The sequence below is a fragment of the Phasianus colchicus genome, chromosome 31 (genome assembly GCF_987193195.1).
Source record: "Phasianus colchicus chromosome 31, bPhaCol1.hap1.1, whole genome shotgun sequence".
NCBI classification, from domain to species: Eukaryota; Metazoa; Chordata; class Aves; order Galliformes; family Phasianidae; genus Phasianus; species Phasianus colchicus.
The window spans coordinates 3168889-3196018 of record NC_143466.1 but is presented as its reverse complement, the minus strand read 5'-3'; the positions used below and the strand labels follow the sequence as shown (position 1 = coordinate 3196018).

Genomic DNA, 27130 nt, shown 5'->3' with positions numbered 1-27130 from the left:
GGGGTGTCAGCGGGACCCCCACCCAGAGCCCTATGGGTCCCTATGGGGGAGGGGGGTTCAGCAGGACCCCCACCCAGAGCCCTATGGGTCCCTATGGGGGAGGGGGGGTCAGCAGGACCCCCACCCAGAGCCATCACTGGGAACACCCAGAGCCCTATGGGTCCCTATGGGGCAGGGGGTGACACCAGGACCACCCCAGAGCCCTATGGGTCCCTATGGGGGAGGGGGTGTCAGTGGGACCCCCACCCAGAGCTCTATGGGTCCCTATGGGGCAGGGGGAAACACTGGGACCCCCACCCAGAGCCCTATGGGGCCCTATGGGGCAGGGGGTGACACCAGGACCTCCTTTAGACACCTATGGGTCCCTATGGGGCAGGGGGAGACACTGGGACCCCCACCCAGAGCCCTATGGGGCCCTATGGGGCAGGGAATGACACCAGGACCACCCCAGAGCCCTATGGGTCCCTATGGGGCAGGGGTGTCAGCAGGACCCCCACCCAGAGCCCTATGGGTCCTTATGGGGGAGGGGGGGTCAGCAGGACCCCCACCCAGAGCCCTATGGGTCCCTATGGGGCAGGGGGTGACACCAGGACCTCCTTTAGACACCTATGGGTCCCTATGGGGCAGGGAGTGACACCAGGACCACCCCAGAGCCCTATGGGTCCCTATGGGGGAGGGGGGGTCAGCAGGACCCCCACCCAGAGCCCTATGGGTCCCTATGGGGCAGGGGGAGACACTGGGACCCCCACCCAGAGCCCTATGGGTCCCTATGGGGCAGTAGTGTTCCCTATGTCCCCCCCATGTCCCCTTGTCCCCCCACGTTCCCCCATGTCCCCCCACCGCCCTCCCATACCGGTGCGGCAGGATGCGCTGCAGACACGCAGTGACCAGGTTGGCCACCATGTCCCGATATCCCCCCACGTCCCGATATCCCCCCATGTCCCGACACCCCCCCCATGTCCCGACACCCCCCCCCATGTCCCGACACCCCCCCATGTCCCGACACCCCCCCATGTCGCGCCCCGTACCGGTGCAGCAGGATGCGCTGCAGACACGCAGTGACCAGGTTGGCCACCATGTCCCGATATCCCCCCATGTCCCGATATCCCCCCATGTCCCCCCCATGTCCTGACATCCCCCCACGTCCCGATATCCCCCCATGTCCTGACACCCCCCCATGTCACCCCCATGTCCCGACATCCCCCCATGTCCTGACACCCCCCCATGTCCCGACACCCCCCCCGTCGCGCCCCGTACCGGTGCAGCAGGATGCACTGCAGACATGCAGTGACCAGGTTGGCCACCATGTCCCGATATCCCCCCATGTCCCGACATCCCCCCATGTCCCCATATCCCCATGTCACCCCCACGTCCCGATATCCCCCCATGTCCCGACACCCCCCCCATGTCCCGACACCCCCCCATGTCCCGACACCCCCCCATGTCCCGACACCCCCCATGTCGCGCCCCGTACCGGTGCAGCAGGATGCGCTGCAGACACGCAGTGACCAGGTTGGCCACCAGGGGGCAGTTGTCCCGCCGCACCGCCTCCATGCCCTTGCAGTCCAGCTTGTCGTGCACGTCCGGCCGCGACGCGAAGCACAGCCCGGCGTAGCGCTTCTTGCTGATCAGCAGATACGGCCAGTACACCTGGCACGGACACCGCGGGGCGCCTTGGGGACACCTGGGGACACCCAGGGGACACCCCTAGGGACACCTGGGGACACCCCGGGGCCATAGGGACACCCAGGGGACACCAAAGGGACACGGGGACACCCCTAGGGACGCCCAGGGGACACCAAAGGGACACCCAGGGGACACCCCTAGGGACACCCAGGGGACACCAAAGGGACACCCAGGGGACACGGGGACACCCCTAGGGACGCCCAGGGGGCACCCCGGGGCCATAGGGACACCCAGGGGACACCAAAGGGACACCCAGGGGACACGGGGACACCCCTAGGGACAACCAGGGGGCACCCCGGGGCCATAGGGACACCCAGGGGACACCAAAGGGACACGGGGACACCCCTAGGGACACCCAGGGGACACCAAAGGGACACCCAGGGGACACGGGGACACCCCTAGGGACAACCAGGGGGCACCCCGGGGCCATAGGGACACCCAGGGGACACCAAAGGGACACGGGGACACCCCTAGGGACGCCCAGGGGGCACCAAAGGGACACGGGGACACCCCTAGGGACGCCCTGGGGGCACCCCGGGGCCATAGGGACACCCAGGGGACACCAAAGGGACACCCAGGGGACAGGGGGACACCCCTAGGGACAACCAGGGGGCACCCATGGCTCATATGGACGCTCGCAGGGACACCGGGGGGCGCCTTGGGGACACCTGGGGATATCATAGGGACATCCCAAGGGACACCAAGGGGACAGGGGGACACCCCTAGGGACGCCCTGGGGGCACCCCGGGGCCATAGGGACACCCAGGGGACACCAAAGGGACACCCAGGGGACACAGGGACACCCCTAGGGACGCCCAGGGGACACCACGCAGTCATAGGGACACCCAGGGGACACCAAAGGGACACCCAGGGGACACCCCTAGGGACGCCCAGGGGACACAAAAGGGACACCCAGGGGACACCCCTAGGGACGCCCAGGGGGCACCCCGGGGTCATAGGGACGCTCGCAGGGACAGCCTGGGGGCACCTGTGGGACACTGGGACACTGAAGGGACATGCCAGGGACAGTGGGACACTCCTAGGGACGCCCTGGGAGCGCCTATGGGACATAGGGACACCCCTAGGGACACCCAGGGGACATACAGACACTGCTAGTGACAACCAGGGGTCATAGGGACACCCAGGGGACACCAAAGGGACACGGGGACACCCCTAGGGACGCCCTGGGGGCACCACGCAGTCATAGGGATGCTCGCAGGGACAGCCTGGGGACACCTGTGGGACATGGGGACACTCCTAGGGACACCCTGGGGTCATAGGGATACCCAGGGGACACCAAAGGAACACCCAGGGGACACAGGGACACCCCTAGGGACACCTTGGGGACACCCAGGGGACACCCCTAGGGACGCCCTGGGAACGCCTATGGGACATAGGGACACCCCTAGGGACATCCAGGGGACATACAGACACTGCTAGTGACAACCAGGGGTCATAGGGACACCCAGGGGACACCAAAGGGACACCCAGGGGACACAGGGACACCCCTAGGGACGCCCTGGGGGCACCACGCGGTCATAGGGACGCTCACAGGGACACCGGGGGGGGGCCTTGGGGACACCAGGGGACACCCTGGGGACATGGGGACATCATAGGGACATCCCAAGGGACACTCAGGGGACACCAAAGGCACCCAGAGGACACAGAGACACTCCTAGGGACACCCAGGGGACATGGGGACATCATAGGGACAACCAGGGGGCGCCCAGGGGTCATAGGGACGCTCGCAGGGACACCGGGGGGTGCCTTGGGGACACCAGGGGACACCCAGGGGACATCATAGGGACATCCCAAGGGACACCCAGGGGACATGGGGACACCCAGGGGACACCGAAGGGACACCCAGACTCCCTTGGGGACACAGCCACCCCCGTGGGGACCCCCAGACCCCTCTGGGGACACTTTGGGACCCCCAGACCTCCTGGGGAACCTCCAGAGCCTCGAGGGGACAATTTGGGGACACCCGGACCCCCTTGGGGACCCTCAGACCCCCTTGGAGACACGGCCACCCCCTTGGGGACACTTTGGGGACCCCTTGGGGACCCCCCAGACCCCCTTGGGGTCACCCAGACCCCCCTGGGGACACTTTGGGGACTCCCAGACCCCCTTGGGGACACCCAAACCCCCTTGGGGACACAGCCACCCCCCTTGGGGACACCTTGGGGACCCCTTGAGGACCCCCAGACCTCCTTGGGGACATGGCCACCCCCGTTGGGACCCCCCCAGAGCCCCTTGGGGACACTTTGGGGACCCTCAAACCCCCCTGGGGACACAGCCACCCCCTTTGGGGACACCTTGGGGACCCGCAGACCTTCTTGGGGACGCAGCCACCCCCCCCTTGGGGACACTTTGGGGACCCCCCAGAGCCCCTTGGGGACACCAAGACCCCCTGGGGACACAGCCACCCCCCTTTGGGACCCCGCAGACCCCCCTGGGGACACTTTGGGGACACCCCAGAGCCCTTTGGGGACACTTTGGGGACACCCCAGAGCCCTTTGGGGACACTTTGGGGACCCCCAGGCCCCATTGGGGACACCCAAACCCCCTGACCTCCTTGGGGACATGGCCACCCCTGTCAGGACCCCCCCAGAGCCCCTTGGGGACACTTTGGGGACCCTCAAACCCCCCTGGGGACGCAGCCACCCCCCCTTGGGGACACTTTGGGGACACTTTGGGGACACTGGGGGTGCCCCCCCCCCCACCTTCTCGAACTCCAGTTTGATGGGGGGGGGGAAATGGGAGGAGACCCAGAGCGCCGCCTCGCGGCCCAGCGCCATCGCCTCCGCCACCGTGGGGACACCGAGGTGACACATCACCGAGTCCGTGTCACCGTACACCACCTGGGGGGGGACAGCGGCGGGGACATTGGGGACATGGGGGACAATGGGGGCAATGGGGGCAATGGGGGCAATGGGGGCATTAAGGGCAATGGTGGCATTGGGGACATTATGGGGACACTGGGGACACCGAGGTGACACATCACCGAGTCCGTGTCACCGTACAGCACCTGGGGGGGACATCGGTGGGGACATTGGGGACATGGGGGACAATGGGGACAATGGGGACAATGGGGGCAATGGGGGCATTGGGGGCATTGGGGGCATTGGGGGCAATGGGGGCAATGGGGGCAATGGGGACAATGGTGGCATTGGGGACATTATGGGGACATTGGGGACACCAAGGTGACACATCACTGAGTCCGTGTCACCGTACACCACCTGGGGGGGGACATCAGTGGGGACATTGGGGACATGGGGACATTGGGGACAATGGGGGCAGTGGGGGCAATGGGGGTAATGGGGCTAATGGGGGCTTTAGGGGTAATGGGGGCATTGGGGACATTATGGGGACATTGGGGACACCGAGGTGACACATCACCGAGTCCGTGTCACCGTACACCACCTGGGGGGGGACAGCGGCGGGGACATTGGGGACATGGGGGACAATGGGGACAATGGGGACAATGGGGGCAATGGGGGCATTGGGGGCATTGGGGGCATTGGGGGCAATGGGGGCAATGGGGGCAATGGGGACAATGGTGGCATTGGGGACATTATGGGGACATTGGGGACACCAAGGTGACACATCACTGAGTCCGTGTCACCGTACACCACCTGGGGGGGGACATCAGTGGGGACATTGGGGACATGGGGACATTGGGGACAATGGGGGCAGTGGGGGCAATGGGGGTAATGGGGCTAATGGGGGCTTTAGGGGTAATGGGGGCATTGGGGACATTATGGGGACATTGGGGACACCGAGGTGACACATCACCGAGTCCGTGTCACCGTACACCACCTGGGGGGGGACATCGGTGGGGACATTGGGGACATGGGGGACAATGGGGACAACGGGGGCAATGGGGGCAATGGGGGCAATGGGGGCAATGGGGGCAATGGGGGCATTGGGGGCATTGGGGGCAATGGGGGCATTGGAGGCATTATGGGGACACTGGGGACACCGAGGTGACATCACCGAGTCCGTGTCACCGTACAGCACCTGGGGGGGACATCGGTGGGGACATGGGGACATTGGGGGCAATGGGGGCAATGGGGGCATTATAGGGGCACTGGGGACATTATGAGGACATTGGGGACAATGGGGACATGGGGACATCGTGGGCAATGGGGGCATTGGGGACCCCACCCCATAGAGACCCCCCCCCATCTTATGGGACCCCGTGCCCCATAAGGCCCCCCCTCACCCCCCAGCTCCCCCCCCACCCTATGGAGCCCCACCCCACCCCATAGAAACCCCACCCCCGCCCCACAGGGCCCCCCCTGCGCCCCATAGTTACTCTGTGCCCCATAGGACCCCCCCACCCCATAGAAACCCCCCTCCACCCCATAGGGCCCTCCCCCGCCCCATAGTGACCCTGTGCCCCATAGGACCCCCAACTCCCCCCCACCCCATAGAAACCCCCCCCCACCCCATAGGGCCCCCCCTGTGCCCTATAGTGACCCTGTGCCCCATAGGACCCCTCCTGCCCCATCGCGCCCCACCACATAGGAACCCCCCCCGCCCCATAGGACCCCCCCCCACCCCATAGTGACCCTGTGCCCCATAGGACCCCCCCACCCCATAGCCCCCCCACCCCATAGAAACCCTGCCCCATAGAGACCCCACCCCCGCCCCATAGTGACCCTGTGCCCCATAGGACCCCCGACTCCCCCCCCGCCCCACAGCCCCCCCACCCCATAGAAACCCCACCCCATAGAGACCCTGTGCCCCATAGGACCCCCCTGCCCCATAGCCCCCCCTCACCCCATAGAGCCCCACCCTGCCCCATAGAGCCCCCCCTCACCCCTCAGCCCCATTCCACCCCACCCCATAGAAACCCCCCCCCGCCCCATAGGTCCCCCCCCCGCCCCACAGTGACCCTGTGCCCCATAGGACCCCCGCCCCCCCCGCCCCATAGGGCCCCCCCCCCGCCCCATAGCGACCCTGTGCCCCATAGGACCCCCCCGCCCCATAGCCCCCCCACCCCATAGGTCCCCCCCCCGCCCCATAGCGACCCTGTGCCCCATAGGACCCCCCTGCCCCATAGCCCCCCCACCCCATAGGTCCCCCCCCCGCCCCATAGCGACCCTGTGCCCCATAGGACCCCCCTGCCCCATAGCCCCCCCACCCCATAGGTCCCCCCCCCGCCCCATAGCGACCCTGTGCCCCATAGGACCCCCCCCCCACCCCATAGGTCCCCCCCCCGCCCCATAGCGACCCTGTGCCCCATAGGACCCCCCTGCCCCATAGCCCCCCCACCCCATAGGTCCCCCCCCCGCCCCATAGCGACCCTGTGCCCCATAGGACCCCCCCCCCACCCCATAGGTCCCCCCCCCGCCCCATAGCGACCCTGTGCCCCATAGGACCCCCCTGCCCCATAGCCCCCCCACCCCATAGGTCCCCCCCCCGCCCCATAGTGACCCTGTGCCCCATAGGGCCCCCCCCCCACCCCATAGGTCCCCCCCCCGCCCCATAGCGACCCTGTGCCCCATAGGACCCCCCTGCCCCATAGCCCCCCCACCCCATAGGTCCCCCCCCCGCCCCATAGCGACCCTGTGCCCCATAGGACCCCCCTGCCCCATAGCCCCCCCACCCCATAGGTCCCCCCCCCGCCCCATAGCGACCCTGTGCCCCATAGGACCCCCCTGCCCCATAGCCCCCCCACCCCATAGGTCCCCCCCCCGCCCCATAGCGACCCTGTGCCCCATAGGACCCCCCTGCCCCATAGCCCCCCCACCCCATAGGTCCCCCCCCCCGCCCCATAGCGACCCTGTGCCCCATAGGACCCCCCCCCCACCCCATAGGTCCCCCCCCCGCCCCATAGCGACCCTGTGCCCTATAGGACCCCTGACCCCCCCCCGCCCCATAGGGCCCCCCCCCGCCCCATAGTGACCCTGTGCCCCATAGGACCCCCCTGCCCCATAGCGACCCTGTGCCCCATAGGACCCCCGCCCCCCCGCCCCACAGCCCCCACCTTGGCGTTGGCCGGGTAGCCGTTCTGCACGCAGAAATGGGTCTCCACCAGCTGCTGCGTGCGCTCGATCATCTGCCGGCCGAACCCCGTCACGCTCTGTGGGGTCAGGGGTCACGGGGTCAGGGGTCAAGGGTCACGGGGTCAAGGGTCACTCAGTCAGAGGTCACGTGGGGCAAGAAGTTATAGGGCCACGGGGGTCAGAGGGGAACAGCAGTCAGGAGGGGTCATGGGGTAAGAGGAGTCACAGAGTCAGGGAGGTCATAGGATTCAGAGGTCACGGGGTCAAGGGTCACTCGGTCAGGGGTCAGAGGTCACGGGGGTCAGAAGTCATAGGGCCATGGGGGTCAGAGGGGAACAGCAGCCAGGAGGGGTCATGGGGTCAGTGAGGTCATGGGGTCAGAGGTCATGGGGTCACACCGGGGGCATTGACAATGGGGACACGTAGGGACAGAACATGGGGTGCTTATGGGGCAGCTATGGGGCACAGCCCGGCTATCCTAGGGGAACTTGTGGGGCAGGTGTGGGTTGGTTGTGGGGCAACTGTGGGGTCACTTATGGGGCTGCTGGGGTCACTTATGGGGCAGCTGTGGGGTCATTTATGGGGCAGGTGGGGTCACTTATGGTGCAGCTGTGTTCACTTATGGGGCAGCTGTGGGGCTGCTTATGGGTCAGCTGTGGGGCCACTTATGGGGCTGCTGGGGTCACTTATGGGGCAGATGGGGCCACTTATGGAGCAGGTGGGGTCACTTATGGGTCAGCTGTGTTCACTTATGGGGCTGCTGTGGGGCCACTTATGGGGCAGGTGGGGCCACTTATGGGGCTGCTGTGGTCACTCATGGGGCAGATGGGGCCACTTATGGGGCAGGTGGGGTCACTTATGGGTCAGCTGTGTCCACTTATGGGGCTGCTGTGTGCACTTGTGGGGCAGCTGTGTTCACTTATGGGGCAGCTGTGTCCACTTATGGGGCTCTTGTGGGGTCACTTATGGGGCAGCTGTGTCCACTTATGGGGCAGCTGTGTTCACTTATGGGGCAGGTGGGGTCACTTATGGGCAGCTGTGTCCACTTATGGGGCAGCTGTGGGGTCACTTATGGGGCAGCTGTGGGGTCACTCATGGGTCAGCTGTGAAATCATTTATAGGGCTGCTGTAGGGTCGCTCATGGGGCAGCTGTGTCCACTTATGGGGCAGCTGTGTCCACTTATGGGGCTCTTGTGGGGTCACTTTATGGGGCAGCTGTGTCCACTTATGGGGCAGCTGTATTCACTTATGGGGCTCTTGTGGGGTCACTTATGGGGCAGCTGTGTTCACTTATGGCGCAGCTGTGTGCACTTATGGGTCAGCTGTGTTCACTTATGGGACAGCTGTGTCCACTTATGGGTCAGCTGTGATCACTTATGGGGCAGGTGGGTTCACTTATGGGGCAGCTGTGTCCACTTATGGGGCAGCTGTGGGGTCACTCATGGGTCAGCTGTGAAGTCATTTATAGGGCTGCTGTAGGGTCGCTCATGGGGCAGCTGTGTCCACTTGTGGGGCAGCTGTGTCCACTTATGGGGCTCTTGTGGGGCCACTTGTGGGGCAGCTGAGTGCACTTGTGGGGCGCCGTCACCTGCGAGATCTCGAGGCAGGGCAGGCGGCCGGCCTGCGCCCCGGTGAAGCCGTACACCGAGTTGGCGCTGACTTTGAGCGCCAGCTGCCGGCCGTCCAGGACCTGGCGGCGGAACGGATCGACCTCGCGGGACAGCGCCTCCTTCGCCCTGCCAGGACCCACGGACCAGGGGAACCCAAAGCACGTCAGGAGCCCACAGGGACCCCAAACCCCGTAAGGACCCCATAGGGACCCCACAAAGAGCCCAAACCCCATAAAGACCCCATAGGGACCCCAAACCCCGTAAGGACCCCATAGGGACCCCACAAAGAGCACAACCCCATAGAGACCCCATAGGGACCCCACAAAGAGCACAACCCCATAGAGACCCCATAGGGACCCCAAACCCCGTAAGGACCCCATGGGGACGCCACAAAGAGCACAACCCCATAAAGACCCCATAGGGACCGCAAACCCCATAAGGACCCCATAGGGACCCCACAAAGAGCACAACCCCATAGAGACCCCACAGGGACCCCAAACCCCGTAAGGACCCCATAGGGACCCCACAAAGAGCACAACCCCATAGAGACCCCACAGGGACCCCAAACCCCGTAAGGACCCCATAGGGACCCCACAAAGAGCACAACCCCATAGAGACCCCACAGGGACCCCAAACCCCGTAAGGACCCCATAGGGACCCCACAAAGAGCACAACCCCATAGAGACCCCATAGGGACCCGAAACCCCATAAAGACTCCATAGGGACCGCAAACCCCATAAGGACCCCATAGGGACGCCACAAAGAGCACAACCCCATAAAGACCCCATAGGGACCACAAACCCCATAAAGACCCCATAGGGACCCCAAATCCCATAAGGACCCCATAGGGACCCCACAAAGAGCACAACCCCATAGAGACCCCACAGGGACCCCAAACCCCGTAAGGACCCCATAGGGACCCCACAAAGAGCACAACCCCATAGAGACCCCATAGGGACCCGAAACCCCATAAAGACTCCATAGGGACCCCACAAAGAGCCCAACCCCATAGAGACCCCATAGGGACCCCACACCCCATAGAGACCCCTGACCCCACCCCATAGGGACCCCACAAGGACCCCTGACCCCATAGGGACCCCATAGGCACCCCATAGGGACCCCAGACCCCACAAAGACCCCTGACCCCATAGGGACCCCATAGGGACTCCTGACCCCACAGAGACCCCTGACCCCACCCCATAGGAACCCCACAGGGACCTCTGACCCCATAGGGACCCCATAGGGACCCCACACCCCACAGAGACCCCTGACCCCACCCCATAGGGACCCCACAGGGACCCCTGACCCCATAGGGACCCCATAGGGACCCCATCCCCCATAGGGACCCCATCCCCCACAGAGACCCCTGACCCCACAGAGACCCCATAGGAACCCCAGACCCCACAGAGACCCCTGACCCCATAGGGACCCCATAGTGACCCCATAGAGACCCCCACACACACCATAGGGACCCCATAGAGACCTCATAAAGACCCCATAGGGACCCCATACCCCACAGGGAACCCCCACCCCATAGGGACCCCATAGGGACCCCATCCCCCATAGGGACCCCACACCGCACAGAGACCCCTGACCCCATAGGGACCCCATAGGGACCCCAGACCCCACTGAGACCCCTGACCCCATAGAGACCCCATAGGGACCCCACACCGCACAGAGACCCCTGACCCCATAGGGACCCCATAGGGACCCCAGACCCCACAAAGACCCCTGACCCCATAGGGACCCCATACCCCATAGGGACCGCAGGCCCCACCGAGACTCCTGACCCCACAGAGACCCCTGACCCCATAGGGACCCCATGGGGACCCCAGATCCCACCGAGACCCCTGACCCCACCCCATAGAGATCCCATAGGGACCCCAGACCCCATAGAGACCCCATAGGGACCCCACAGGGACCCCACAGGGACCCCACAGGGACCCCATCCCCCATAGGGACCCCACACCCCACAGGGACCCAACAGGGACCCCATAGGGACCCCACAAGGACCCCAGACCCCACAGGGACCCCATACCCCATAGGGACCGCAGGCCCCACCGAGACTCCTGACCCCACAGAGACCCCATAGGGACCCCATGGGGACCCCAGATCCCACCGAGACCCCTGACCCCACCCCATAGAGACCCCATAGGGACCCCAGACCCCATAGAGACCCCATAGGGACCCCACAGGGACCCCACAGGGACCCCATCCCCCATAGGGACCCCACACCCCACAGGGACCCAACAGGGACCCCATAGGGACCCCGCAAGGACCCCAGACCCCACAGGGACCCCATACCCCATAGGGACCGCAGGCCCCACCGAGACTCCTGACCCCACAGAGACCCCTGACCCCATAGAGACCCCATAGGGACCCCACACCCCACAGAGACCCCTGACCCCACCCCATAGGGACCCCACAGGGACCCCTGACCCCATAGGGACCCCATAGGGACCCCATCCCCCATAGGGACCCCACACCGCACAGAGACCCCTGACCCCATAGGGACCCCATAGGGACCCCACACCCCACAGAGACCCCTGACCCCATAGGGTCCCCATCCCCCATAGGGACCCCAGGCCCCACCGAGACTCCTGACCCCATAGGGACCCCATGGGGACCCCAGATCCCACCGAGACCCCTGACCGCACCCCATAGAGACCCCATAGGGACCCCAGACTCCATAGAGACCCCATAGGGACCCCACAGGGACCCCATCCCCCATAGGGACCCCAGGCCCCACCGAGACTCCTGACCCCACAGAGACCCCTGACCCCATAGGGACCCCATGGGGACCCCATACCCCATAGGGACCCCACACACCACAGAGACCCCTGACCCCATAGGGACCCCATAGGGACCCCATCCCCCATAGGGACCCCACACCCCACAGAAACCCCTGACCCCATAGGGACCCCATAGGGACCCCACACCCCATAGAGACCCCTGACCCCACCCCATAGGGACCCCACAGGGACCCCACACCCCACAGAGACCCCTGACCCCATAGGGACCCCATAGGGACCCCACACCCCATAGAGACCCCTGACCCCACCCCATAGGGACCCCACAAAGACCCCTGACCCCATAGGGACCCCATAGGGACCCCAGACCCCACAAAGACCCCTGACCCCATAGGGACCCCACAGGGACCCCATCCCCCACAGAGACCCCTGACCCCACAGGGACCCCATTCCCCACAGGGACCCCAGACCCCATAGGGACCCCATAGGGACCCCATCCCCCACAGGGACCCCACACCCCATAGGGACCCCATAGGGACCCCATCCCCCACAGGGACCCCACAGGGACCCCAGGCCCCCACTCCCGCCCACCTGCGCCGCGCCGCCAGCAGCCCCTCGAGGATTCGGGGCAGGAGCCCCCTGCGCACCTGGGCCGTCACGAACTCGTCCCCCGTGGGGGTGCGGATGTAATCCGTGGGGCCCAGCCTGGGGGGGGGGCTGCTCAGCACCCCATAGAGCCCATACAGCCCCATAGAGCCCATACAGCCCCACAGAGCCCATACAGCCCCATAGAGCCCATACAGCCCCACACAGCCCCACAGAGCCCCATAGAGCCCATACAGCCCCATAGAGCCCATACAGCCCCATAGAGCATCATAGAGCCCATACAGCCCCACACAGCCCCACACAGCCCCATAGAGCCCATACAGCCCCACACAGCCCCACAGAGCCCCATAGAGCATCATAGAGCCCATACAGCCCCACACAGCCCATACAGCCCCATAGAGCCCATACAGCCCCACAGAGCCCCACAGAGATCCCATAGAGCATCATAGAGCCCATACAGCCCCACAGAGCCCCACAGAGATCCCATACAGCCCCATAGAGCCCCATAGAGCATCATAGAGCCCATACAGCCCCACAGAGACCCACAGAGATCCCATAGAGCCCCAAAAGTCCCATAGAGCCCCAAAAGTCCCATAGAGCCCATACAGCCCCACAGAGCCCCACAGAGATCCCATAGAGACCCATAGAGCCCCACAGAGCCCATACAGCCCCACACAGCCCCACAGAGCCCCAAAAGCCCCATAGAGCCCATACACCCCACAGAGCCCTACAGAGCCCCATAGAGATCCCATAGAGCATCATAGAGCTCCAAAAGCCCCATAGAGCATCAAAGAGACCCACAGAGCCCCACAGAGCCCCACAGAGCCCCATAGAGCATCATAGAGCCCATACAGCCCCACAGAGCCCCACAGAGATCCCATAGAGCCCCAAAAGTCCCATAGAGCCCATACAGCCCCATAGAGCCCATACAGCCCCACACAGCCCCACAGAGATCCCATAGAGCCCATACAGCCCCACAGAGCCCCACAGAGCCCCATAGAGCATCATAGAGCCCCACAGAGCCCCAAAAAGCCCCATAGAGCCCAAAAAGCCCCATAGAGCATCATAGAGCTCCAAAAGCCCCATAGAGCCCAAAAAGCCCCATAGAGATCCCATAGAACATCATAGAGCCCCACAGAGCCCAAAAAGCCCCATAGAGATCCCATAGAGCATCATAGAGCCCCATAGAGCATCATAGAGACCCCATAGAGCATCATAGAGACCCCATAGAGCATCATAGAGCCCCATAGAGCCCCACAGAGCCCAAAAAGCCCCATAGAGATCCCATAGAGCCCAAAAAGCCCCATAGAGCCCCATAGAGCCCCAACAGTCCCATAGAGACCCCACAGAGCATCATAGAGCCCCAAAAGCCCCGGAGCCCCATAGAGATCCCAGAGCCCCAAAAGCCCCATAGAGTCCGTAGAACCCCGTGATCCCCCATGACCCCGTGACTCTGTGACCCCCCATGACCCTGCTGACCCCCATGACCCCCCATGACCCTGTGACCCCGTGACCCCCCATGACCTTGCTGACCGCCCATGACCCCACTGACCCCCATGACCCCGCTGCCCCCATGACCCTCCCATGACCCTGCTGACCCCACGTGACCCCGCTGACCCCCTTGACCCCGCTGACCCCCCGTGACCCTCCATGACCCTGTGACCCCGCTATTCCCCATGACCCTGCTGACCCCTCATGACCCCGCTGACCCATGACCCCGTGACCCTGCTGAGCCCCGTGACCCCACTGACCCCTCATGACCCCATGACCCCCCATGACTCCGTGACCCCGCTGACCCCCCATGACCCCATGACCCCGCTGACCCCCCATGACCCCGTGGCCCCGCTGATCCCCATGACCCCGTAACCCTTCTGACCCCACATGACCCCGCTGACCCCCCATGATCCTCCATGACCCCGTGACCCCGCTGACCCCCCATGACCCTCCATGACTCTGTGACTTCACTAACCCCCATGACCTCATGACCCCCCATCACCCCGTGGCCCCGCTGATCCCCATGACCCCGTGACCCTGCTGACCCCCTGTGACCCCGCTGACCCCCCATGACCCTCCATAACCCTGTGACCCCGCTAACCCCATGACCCCATGACCCCCCACGACCCCGTGACCCTGCTGACCCCCCGTGACCCCGCTGACCCCCCATGACCCTCCATGACCCTGTGACCCACTAATCCCCATGACCCCATGACCCTCCATGACCCCATGACCCCGCTGATCCCCATGACCCCGCTGATCCCCATGACCCCCCATGACCCCGTGACCCCGCTGCCCCCCCGTGACCCTGCTGACCCCCCGTGACCCCGCTGACCCCCTGTGACCCCGCTGACCCATGACCCTCCATAACCCTGTGACCCCGCTAACCCCCATGACCCCACGACCCCCCACGACCCCGTGACCCTGCTGACCCCCCATGACCCCACTGACCCCCCATGACCCCATGACCCCGCTGACCCCCCATGACCCTGTGACCTCACTAACCCCCATGACCCCACGACCCCCCACGACCCCGTGACCCCGCTGATCCCCATGACCCCCCGTGACCCCGTGACCCCGCTGACCCCCCGTGACCCCGTGACCCCGCTGACCCGAGGCGCTGCGCGGCGCCGGCGGGCAGCAGGGTGGTGTAGCACAGGTTGTGGGCCATCATGATGGAGGGGTACAGAGAGCTGAAGTCCAGCGTCACGATGGGCGAATCGTAGTAACTGCGGGCACGGGGGGACATTGGGGGGCGTCCGTGGGGACAGCGGGGGACACGGGGGGGACATCGATGGGGACATGCGGGAAATCTATGGGGACATCCATGGGGACATCTATGGGGACATGGGGGGACACCTATGGAAATACCTATGGGGACATCAATGGGGACATGGGGGAAATCTATGGGGACATCTATGGGGACATCTATGGGGACATGGGGGAAATCTATGGGGACATCCATGGGGACATGGGGGAAATCTATGGGGACATCCATGGGGACATCTATGGGGACATGGGGGGACAGTGGGGGGCATCTATGGGGACATCTATGGGGACATGGGGGAAATCTATGGGGACATCTATGGGGACATGGGGGGACATCTATGGGGACATCTATGGGGACATCGATGGGGACTTGGGGGAAATCTATGGGGACATCGATGGGGAAATGGGGGGACAGCAGGGGGGACATCTATGGGGGACATCTATGGGGACATGGGGGAAATCTATGGGGACATTGATGGGGAAATGGGGGGACAGCAAGGGAGACATCTTTGGAGACAGCCATGGGGATGTCAATGAGGACAGCTATGGGGACATGGGGGGACAGCAGTGGGGACGTCTATAGGGACATCTATGGGGACATGGGGGGACAGTGGGGGGCATCTATGGGGACATCCATGGGGACATGGGGGAAATCTATGGGGACACCTATGGGGACATCGATGGGGACACCTATGGGGGGACAGCAAGGGGGACATCTATGGGGACATCGATGGGGACATGGAGGGACAGCAGAGGGGACAGCTATGGGGACATCCATGGGGACATGGGGGGAGAGCAGGGGGGACATCTATAGGGACATCTATGTGGACGGGGGGGACAGCAGGGGGACATCTATGGGGACATGGGGGAAATCTATGGGGACAGCAGGGGGGACATGGGGGGACATCTATGGAGATACCTATGGGGACATCTATGGGGACATGGGGGACATCTATGGGGACATCTATGGGGACAGCAGGGGGGACATGGGGGGACAGCAAGGGGGACATCTTTGGAGACAGCCATGGGGATGTCAATGAGGACAGCTATGGGGACGTGGGGGGACAGCAGGGGGGACACCTATGGGGACATCTATGGGGACATGGGGGGACAGCTGGGGGGACATCTATAGGGACATCTATGGGGACATGGGGGGACAGCTCGGGGGACATCTATGGGGACATGGCGAAAATCTATGGGGACACCTATGGGGACATCGACGGGGACATATCTGGGGACATCTATGGGGAAATGGGGAGACATCTATGGGGACATATTTGGGGACATCTATAGGGACATCTATGGGGACATTGATGGGGACATGGGGGGACAGCTGGGGGGACATCTATGGGGACATCTGTGGGGACATGGAGGAAATCTGTGGGGACATCAATGGGGAAATGGGGGGACAGCAGGGGGGACATCTATGGGGACATCTATTGGGACATATTTGGGGACATCTATGGGGATACTGGGGGACACTGAGGGGACATGAAGAGGACAAAGGGGGACATGGAGGAACAAAGGGGGGACATTGAGGGGATAGCAGGGGGACACTGGGGACACACTGGGGACACTGGGGACACACTGGGGACACATTGGGAACACACTGGGGACACTGAGGACACCTTGGGGACACTTTGGGGACACATTGGGAACATAGAGAACATTAGGGACACATTGGGGACACATTGAGGACATTGGGGACACGTTGGGGACAGATTGGGACGTAGAGGACACTGGGGACACACTGGGGACACATTGGGGACACACTGGGGACACTGAGGACACCTTGGGGACACTTTGGGGACACATTGGGGACATAGAGAACATTGGGGACACATTGAGGACACTGGGGACACGCTGGGGACAGATTGGGACGTAGAGGACATTGGGGACACACTGGGGACACACAGAACATTGGTGACACCCTGGGGACACCCTGGGGACACATTGGGGACACTGGGGCCGTTGGTGTCACCCTTTCTTGGGCTCGATGACGGTGGCCCCCTCGAAGTCGTCACCGCCCTCAGCCTTCACCACCGGCAGCAGCAGATCCTCCTGCATGGCCTGCGGGAGGGGGACAGTGTGGGGACAGCGTGGGGACAGGGGGACATTGTGGGGACGTGGGGACATTGTGGGGATGTGGGGACATTGTGGGGATGTGGGGACATTCGGGGATGTGGGGATGTGGGGATGTGGGGACATTGTGGGGACATGGGGACATTGTGGGGACGTGGGGACATTCGGGGATGTGGGGACATTGTGGGGACATGGGGACATTGTGGGGATGTGGGGACATTCGGGGATGTGGGGATGTGGGGATGTGGGGACATTGTGGGGACATGGGGACATTGTGGGGACGTGGGGACATTCGGGGATGTGGGGACATTGTGGGGACATGGGGACATTGTGGGGATGTGGGGACATTCGGGGATGTGGGGATGTGGGGATGTGGGGACATTGTGGGGACATGGGGACATTGTGGGGACGTGGGGACATTCGGGGATGTGGGGACATTGTGGGGACATGGGGACATTGTGGGGATGTGGGGACATTCGGGGATGTGGGGATGTGGGGATGTGGGGACATTGTGGGGACATGGGGACATTGTGGGGACGTGGGGACATTGTGGGGACATGGGGACATTGTGGGGACGTGGGGACATTGTGGGGATGTGGGGACATTGTGGAGACAGCATGGGGACATGGGGACAGCGTGGGGACGTGGCGACAGCGTGAGGATGTGGGGACGTGGGGACATTGTGGGGACGTGGGGACATTGTGGGGACAGTATGGGGACATGGGGACAGTGTGGGGACGTGGGGACATTGTAGGGACGTGGGGACAGTGTGGGGACATTGTGGGGACATGGGGACAGCGTGGGAATGTGGGGACAGCATGGTGACATCGTGGGGACAGTGTGGGGATGTGGGGACATGGGGACATTGCGGGGACATTGTGGGGACGTGGGCACATGTCCCGCTGGTGTCCCCCTGGTGTCCCCATGCCCCCACCTGGCGCAGGAGCTGTGCCACCACCTTCACCTGCTGTCCCCATCCCCTGTCTCCCTGGTGTCCCCAAAGTGTCCCCATGTCCCCAAGACCCCCCACACCCCCCCTGCCGCCCCCATCCCACGTCCTCCCGATGTCCCCCGATGTCCCCATGCCCCCACCTGGCGCAGGAGCTGTGCCACCATCGCAATGTCCCCATCCCATGTCCCCTTCTGGTGTCCCCAAGGTGTCCCCATGTCCCCCCTGGTGTCCCCATGTCCCCAAGACCCCCCACACCCCCCCTGCCGCCCCCATCCCACGTCCCCCCGATGTCCCCCGATGTCCCCATGCCCCCACCTGGCGCAAGAGCTGTGCCACCACCTTCGCCTGCTGTCCCCATCCCATGTCCCCCCTGGTGTCCCCAAGGTGTCCCCATGTCCCCAGGACACCCCAGACCCCCCCTGCCGCCCCCATCCCACGTCCCCCCGATGTCCCCCCGGTGTCCCCATGTCCCCATTGTCCCCACCTGCACCCACAGGAGCTGTGCCACCACCTTCACCTGCTGCCCCCATCCCATGTCCCCTTCTGGTGTCCCCAAGGTGTCCCCATGTCCCCCCTGGTGTCCCCATGTCCCCAAGACCCCCCAGACTCCCCCTGCTGCCCCCATCCCACGTCCCCCCAATGTCCCCCGTTGTCCCCCGATGTCCCCATGCCCCCACCTGGCGCAGGAGCTGTGCCACCATCCCAATGTCCCCATCCCATGTCCCCTTCTGGTGTCCCCAAAGTGTCCCCATGTCCCCAAGACCCCCCCACACCCCCCCTGCCGCCCCCATCCCACATCCCGCCGATGTCCCGCAATGTCCCCATGCCCCCACCTGGCGCAGGAGCTGTGCCACCACCTTCACCTGCTGCCCCCATCCACCATCCCAATGTCCCCATCCCATGTCCCCTTCTGATGTCCCCAAAGTGTCCCCATGTCCCCAAGGCCCCCCAGTCCCCCCCTGCCACCCCCATCCCACGTCCCCCCGATGTCCCCCGATGTCCCCCGATGTCCCCATGCCCCCACCTGGCGCAGGAGCTGTGCCACCACCTTCACCTGCTGCCCCCATCCACCATCCCAATGTCCCCATCCCATGTCCCCTTCTGATGTCCCCAAAGTGTCCCCATGTCCCCAAGACCCCCCCACACCCCCCCCTGCCGCCCACATCCCACGTCCTCCCGGTGTCCCCCGATGTCCCCCGATGTCCCCATGCCCCCACCTGGCACAAGAGCTGTGCCACCACCTTCACCTGCTGCCCCTATCCCAATGTCCCCATCCCATGTCCCCCCGGTGTCCCCATGTCCCCAAGACCCCCCAGTCCCCCCCTGCCGCCCCCATCCCACGTCCCCCTGGTGTCCCCTGATGTCCCCCGATGTCCCCATGCCCCCACCTGGCGCAAGAGCTGTGCCACCACCTTCGCCTGCTGTCCCCATCCCATGTCCCCCCTGGTGTCCCCAAGGTGTCCCCATGTCCCCAGGACACCCCAGACCCCCCCTCCCCCCCCTGCCGCCCACATCCCACGTCCTCCCGGTGTCCCCCGATGTCCCCCGATGTCCCCATGCCCCCACCTGGCGCAGGAGCTGTGCCACCACCTTCACCTGCTCCCCTATCCCAATGTCCCCATCCCATGTCCCCCCAGTGTCCCCATGTCCCCAAGACCCCCCCAGTCCCCCCCTGCCGCCCCCATCCCACGTCCCCCCGGTGTCCCCCGATGTCCCCCGATGTCCCCATGCCCCCACCTGGCGCAGGAGCTGTGCCACCATCGCAATGTCCCCATCCCATGTCCCCCCTGGTGTCCCCAAAGTGTCCCCATGTCCCCAAGACCCCCCACACCCCCCCTGCCGCCCCCATCCCACGTCCCCCCGATGTCCCCCCGATGTCCCCATGCCCCCACCTGGCGCAGAGCTGTGCCACCATCCCAATGTCCCCATCCCATGTCCCCTTCTGGTGTCCCCAAGGTGTCCCCATGTCCCCAAGACCCCCCACACCCCCCCTGCCGCCCCCATCCCACGTCCCCCCGGTGTCCCCCGATGTCCCCCGATGTCCCCATGCCCCCACCTGGCGCAGGAGCTGTGCCACCACCTTCACCTGCTGCCCCCGTGTCAGCAGGCAGCGCAGCGGCACCCCGGTGACCCGCGCCATCTCCACGTGGTTCACCAGCACCATCAGCTTCTCCAGCAGCCGCAGCGGCAGCACCGCGTCCTTCAGGCAGTACAGCGCCAGGCGGCGCCGCGTCTGGTCCGAGCCGTTCTGGGGGGCACAGGGGGGGTCAGAGGGGGGTGGGGGGTCCTTCAGGCAGTACAGCGCCAGGCGGCGCCGCGTCTGGTCGGAGCCGTTCTGGGGGGCACAGGGGGGCACAGGGGGGGTCAGAGGGGGGGTTGGGGGTCCTTCAGGCTGCACAGCGCCAGGCGGCGCCGCGTCTGCTCCGAGCCGTTCTGGGGGGGCACGGGGGGGGCACAGGGGGGGTCAGAAAGGAGGTGGGGGGTCTTCAGGCAGCACAGCGCCAGGCGGCGCCGCGTCTGGTCTGAGCCGTTCTGGGGGGGCACAGGGGGAGCACAGGGGGGGTCAGAGGGGGTCAGAGGGGGTCAGAGGGGGGGTCAGAGGGGGCTGGGGGTCCGTCAGGCAGTACAGCGCCAGGCGGCGCCGCGTCTGGTCGGAGCCGTTCTGGGGGGGCACAGGGGGGGCACAGGAGGATGGGGGGCATGGGGGGGTCCTTCAGGCAGCACAGCGCCAGGCGGCGCCGCGTCTGGTCTGAGCCGTTCTGGGGGGGCACAGGGGGGGTCAGAGGGGGGGTTGGGGGTCCTTCAGGCTGCACAGCGCCAGGCGGCGCCGCGTCTGCTCCGAGCCGTTCTGGGGGGGCACAGGGGGGGTCAGAGGGGGGGTTGGGGGTCCTTCAGGCAGCACAGCGCCAGGCGGCGCCGCGTCTGCTCCGAGCCGTTCTGGGGGGGCACAGGGGGGGCACAGGGGGGGTCACAGGGGGTCAGAGGGGGGGGTCAGAGGGGGGTGGGGGGTCCTTCAGGCAGCACAGGGCTGGGCAGCACCAGGTCTGGTCAGAGCCGTTATGGGGGGGCACGGGGGGGGCACAGGGGGGGTCACAAGGGGGTGGGGGGTCCTTCAGGCAGCACAGGGCTGGACAGCATCAGGTCTGGTCCGAGCCGTTCTGGGGGGGCACAGGGGGGGTCAGAGGGGGGGGTCAGAAAGGAGGTGGGGGGTCTTCAGGCAGTACAGCGCCAGGCGGCGTCCGGTCTGGTCCGACCCGTTCTGGGGGGGCACAGGGGGGCACGGGGGGGGCACAGGTGGGGTCACTGGGGGGCTGGGGGGGTCCTTCAGGCAGCACAGGGCTGGGTGGCACTGCATCTGGTCTGAGCCGTTCTGGGGGGGCCACGGGGGGGGTCAGACAGGAGGTGGGGGGTCTACAGGCAGTACAGGGCTGGGCAGCACCAGGTCTGCTCCGAGCTGTTCTGGGGGGGCACAGGGGGGGCACAGGGGGGGTCAGAGGGGGGTGGGGGGTCCTTCAGGCAGCACAGCGCTGGGCAGCACCAGATCTGGTCAGAGCCAATCTGGGGGGGGAATGGGGGGGGGTCACAGGGGGGGTCACAGGAGGGTGGGGGGTCCTTTAGGCAGTACAGTGCTGGGCGGGACTGCATCTGGTCTGAGCCGTTCTGGGGGGGCACAGGGGGGGTCAGAGGGGGGGGTCAGAAAGGAGGTGGGGGGTCTTCAGGCAGTACAGCGCCAGGCGGCGTCGGGTCTGGTCCGACCCGTTCTGGGGGGGCACAGGGGGGCACGGGGGGGGCACAGGTGGGGTCACTGGGGGGCTGGGGGGGTCCCTCAGGCAGCACAGGGCTGGGCGGCACTGCGTCTGGTCCGAGCCGTTCTGGGGGGGCACGGGGGGGGCACAGGGGGGGTCAGAGGGGGGGTCAGAGGGGGGTGGGGGGTCTTCAGGCAGTACAGCGCCAGGCGGCGCCGCGTCTGGTCCGAGCCGTTCTGGGGGGCACAGGGGGGGCACAGGGGGGGTCAGAAAGGAGGTGGGGGGTCTTCAGGCAGTACAGCGCCAGGCGGCGTCGGGTCTGGTCTGAGCTGTTATGGGGGGGGCACGGGGGGGGCACAGGGGGGGTCAGAGGGGGTCAGAGGGGGGGTCAGAGGGGGCTGGGGGTCCGTCAGGCAGTACAGCGCCAGGCGGCGCCGCGTCTGGTCGGAGCCGTTCTGGGGGGGCACAGGGGGGGCACAGGGGGGGTCACAGGGGGTCAGAGGGGGGGTGGGGGGCATGGGGGGGTCCTTCAGGCAGTACAGGGCTGGGCAGCACCAGGTCTGGTCAGAGCCAATCGGGGGGGGGGGATGGGGGAGTCGTGATGATGCTGTGAGGCCATAAGGGACATTTAGGGTCACCTGTAGGGCCGTGATGATGCTGTGAGGCCATAAGGGACATTTAGGGTCACCTGTAGGGCCGTGATGATGCTGTGAGGCCATAAGGGACATTTAGGGTCACCTGTAGGGCCGTGCTGATGCTGTGAGGCCATAAGGGACATTTAGGGTCACCTGTAGGGCCGTGCTGATGCTGTGAGGCCATAAGGGACATTTAGGGTCACCTGTAGGGCCGTGATGATGCTGTGAGGCATTTAGGGACATTTAGGGTCACCTGTAGGGCCGTGATGATGCTGTGAGGCCATAAGGGACATTTAGGGTCACCTGTAGGGCCGTGATGATGCTGTGAGGCATTTAGGGACATTTAGGGTCACCTGTAGGGCCGTGATGATGCTGTGAGGCCATAAGGGACATTTAGGGTCACCTGTAGGGCCGTGATGATGCTGTGAGGCCATAAGGGACATTTAGGGTCACCTGTAGGGCCGTGATGATGCTGTGAGGCCATAAGGGACATTTAGGGTCACCTGTAGGGCCGTGATGATGCTGTGAGGCCATAAGGGACATTTAGGGTCACCTGTAGGGCCGTGATGATGCTGTGAGGCCATAAGGGACATTTAGGGTCACCTGTAGGGCCGTGATGATGCTGTGAGGCCATAAGGGACATTTAGGGTCACCTGTAGGGCCGTGATGATGCTGTGAGGCATTTAGGGACATTTAGGGTCACCTGTAGGGCCGTGCTGATGCTGTGAGGCCATAAGGGACATTTAGGGTCACCTGTAGGGCCGTGCTGATGCTGTGAGGCCATAAGGGACATTTAGGGTCACCTGTAGGGCCGTGCTGATGCTGTGAGGCCATAAGGGACATTTAGGGTCACCTGTAGGGCCGTGATGATGCTGTGAGGCATTTAGGGACATTTAGGGTCACCTGTAGGGCCGTGATGATGCTGTGAGGCCATAAGGGACATTTAGGGTCACCTGTAGGGCCGTGATGATGCTGTGAGGCCATAAGGGACATTTAGGGTCACCTGTAGGGCCGTGATGATGCTGTGAGGCATTTAGGGACATTTAGGGTCACCTGTAGGGCCGTGATGATGCTGTGAGGCCATAAGGGACATTTAGGGTCACCTGTAGGGCCGTGCTGATGCTGTGAGGCCATAAGGGACATTTAGGGTCACCTGTAGGGCCGTGATGATGCTGTGAGTCCATAAGGGACATTTAGGGTCACCTGTAGGGCCGTGATGATGCTGTGAGGCCATAAGGGACATTTAGGGTCACCTGTAGGGCCGTGATGATGCTGTGAGGCCATAAGGGACATTTAGGGTCACCTGTAGGGCCGTGATGATGCTGTGAGGCCATAAGGGACATTTAGGGTCACCTGTAGGGCCGTGATGATGCTGTGAGGCCATAAGGGACATTTAGGGTCACCTGTAGGGCCGTGATGATGCTGTGAGGCATTTAGGGACATTTAGGGTCACCTGTAGGGCCGTGATGATGCTGTGAGGCCATAAGGGACATTTAGGGTCACCTGTAGGGCCGTGCTGATGCTGTGAGGCCATAAGGGACATTTAGGGTCACCTGTAGGGCCGTGCTGATGCTGTGAGGCCATAAGGGACATTTAGGGTCACCTGTAGGGCCGTGATGATGCTGTGAGGCATTTAGGGACATTTAGGGTCACCTGTAGGGCCGTGATGATGCTGTGAGGCCATAAGGGACATTTAGGGTCACCTGTAGGGCCGTGATGATGCTGTGAGGCATTTAGGGACATTTAGGGTCACCTGTAGGGCCGTGATGATGCTGTGAGGCCATAAGGGACATTTAGGGTCACCTGTAGGGCCGTGATGATGCTGTGAGGCCATAAGGGACATTTAGGGTCACCTGTAGGGCCGTGCTGATGCTGTGAGGCCATAAGGGACATTTAGGGTCACCTGTAGGGCCGTGCTGATGCTGTGAGGCCATAAGGGACATTTAGGGTCACCTGTAGGGCCGTGATGATGCTGTGAGGCCATAAGGGACATTTAGGGTCACCTGTAGGGCCGTGATGATGCTGTGAGGCCATAAGGGACATTTAGGGTCACCTGTAGGGCCGTGATGATGCTGTGAGGCCATAAGGGACATTTAGGGTCACCTGTAGGGCCGTGATGATGCTGTGAGGCCATAAGGGACATTTAGGGTCACCTGTAGGGCCGTGATGATGCTGTGAGTCCATAAGGGACATTTAGGGTCACCTGTAGGGCCGTGATGATGCTGTGAGGCCATAAGGGACATTTAGGGTCACCTGTAGGGCCGTGATGATGCTGTGAGGCCATAAGGGACATTTAGGGTCACCTGTAGGGCCGTGATGATGCTGTGAGGCATTTAGGGACATTTAGGGTCACCTGTAGGGCCGTGATGATGCTGTGAGGCCATAAGGGACATTTAGGGTCACCTGTAGGGCCGTGATGATGCTGTGAGGCCATAAGGGACATTTAGGGTCACCTGTAGGGCCGTGATGATGCTGTGAGGCCATAAGGGACATTTAGGGTCACCTGTAGGGCCGTGATGATGCTGTGAGGCCATAAGGGACATTTAGGGTCACCTGTAGGGCCGTGATGATGCTGTGAGGCCATAAGGGACATTTAGGGTCACCTGTAGGGCCGTGCTGATGCTGTGAGGCCATAAGGGACATTTAGGGTCACCTGTAGGGCCGTGATGATGCTGTGAGGCCATAAGGGACATTTAGGGTCACCTGTAGGGCCGTGCTGATGCTGTGAGGCCATAAGGGACATTTAGGGTCACCTGTAGGGCCGTGCTGATGCTGTGAGGCCATAAGGGACATTTAGGGTCACCTGTAGGGCCGTGCTGATGCTGTGAGGCCATAAGGGACATTTAGGGTCACCTGTAGGGCCGTGATGATGCTGTGAGGCATTTAGGGACATTTAGGGTCACCTGTAGGGCTGTGATGATGCTGTGAGGCCATAAGGGACATTTAGGGTCACCTGTAGGGCCGTGATGATGCTGTGAGGCCATAAGGGACATTTAGGGTCACCTGTAGGGCCGTGATGATGCTGTGAGGCCATAAGGGACATTTAGGGTCACCTGTAGGGCCGTGATGATGCTGTGAGGCCATAAGGGACATTTAGGGTCACCTGTAGGGCCGTGATGATGCTGTGAGGCCATAAGGGACATTTAGGGTCACCTGTAGGGCCGTGCTGATGCTGTGAGGCCATAAGGGACATTTAGGGTCACCTGTAGGGCCGTGCTGATGCTGTGAGGCCATAAGGGACATTTAGGGTCACCTGTAGGGCCGTGATGATGCTGTGAGGCCATAAGGGACATTTAGGGTCACCTGTAGGGCCGTGATGATGCTGTGAGGCCATAAGGGACATTTAGGGTCACCTGTAGGGCCGTGATGATGCTGTGAGGCCATAAGGGACATTTAGGGTCACCTGTAGGGCCGTGCTGATGCTGTGAGGCATTTAGGGACATTTAGGGTCACCTGTAGGGCCGTGATGATGCTGTGAGTCCATAAGGGACATTTAGGGTCACCTGTAGGGCCGTGATGATGCTGTGAGGCCATAAGGGACATTTAGGGTCACCTGTAGGGCCGTGATGATGCTGTGAGGCCATAAGGGACATTTAGGGTCACCTGTAGGGCCGTGATGATGCTGTGAGGCATTTAGGGACATTTAGGGTCACCTGTAGGGCCGTGATGATGCTGTGAGGCCATAAGGGACATTTAGGGTCACCTGTAGGGCCGTGATGATGCTGTGAGGCCATAAGGGACATTTAGGGTCACCTGTAGGGCCGTGATGATGCTGTGAGGCCATAAGGGACATTTAGGGTCACCTGTAGGGCCGTGATGATGCTGTGAGGCCATAAGGGACATTTAGGGTCACCTGTAGGGCCGTGATGATGCTGTGAGGCCATAAGGGACATTTAGGGTCACCTGTAGGGCCGTGCTGATGCTGTGAGGCCATAAGGGACATTTAGGGTCACCTGTAGGGCCGTGATGATGCTGTGAGGCCATAAGGGACATTTAGGGTCACCTGTAGGGCCGTGATGATGCTGTGAGGCACGTCCTCCTTCTGCTCCCGCAGGAAATGCGCGCTGACGGCATTCAGGCTGTAGGATCGCAGCTTGTGCTCCCGCAGCAGCACCTGGGGGGGGCACAGGGGGGGGGGGGGCGCAGGGTTGGGGACAGCAGTGTCACCCCCCCCCCATCTTGGTGTCACCCCCCCCCCCATCCCATTGCCCCCCCCCCCCCCCTTTACCCCACTCTCACCTCCCCTTATTGTCATCCCCCCCCGATTGTCGTCGTTCCCCCATTTT

At 63.8% G+C, this 27130-nt stretch overlaps 1 protein-coding gene and 1 long non-coding RNA gene across 2 annotated transcripts in view; both read right to left on the bottom strand.

Annotated features, from left to right (window-relative positions):
- POLD1 (DNA polymerase delta 1, catalytic subunit) overlaps positions 1-27130 on the bottom strand; it is a 52727-nt gene that overhangs the window by 8292 nt on the left and 17305 nt on the right. The window contains exons 11-19 of the mRNA XM_090127492.1: positions 26848-26958; positions 20520-20711; positions 17411-17499; positions 15273-15389; positions 12652-12765; positions 9289-9436; positions 7682-7777; positions 4410-4547; positions 1475-1650 (exon numbers count right to left, since the gene is read on the bottom strand). Coding sequence (XP_089983618.1) covers positions 1475-1650; positions 4410-4547; positions 7682-7777; positions 9289-9436; positions 12652-12765; positions 15273-15389; positions 17411-17499; positions 20520-20711; positions 26848-26958 — 1181 coding nt within the window. The remainder of the gene's footprint in view (positions 1-1474; positions 1651-4409; positions 4548-7681; positions 7778-9288; positions 9437-12651; positions 12766-15272; positions 15390-17410; positions 17500-20519; positions 20712-26847; positions 26959-27130) is intronic.
- LOC149914268 (uncharacterized) lies at positions 1659-4400 on the bottom strand. The gene is made up of 3 exons (XR_016460591.1): positions 3269-4400; positions 1834-2354; positions 1659-1717 (listed from the first exon to the last, which is right to left on the bottom strand). It is a non-coding gene; the product is annotated as an uncharacterized LOC149914268 (long non-coding RNA).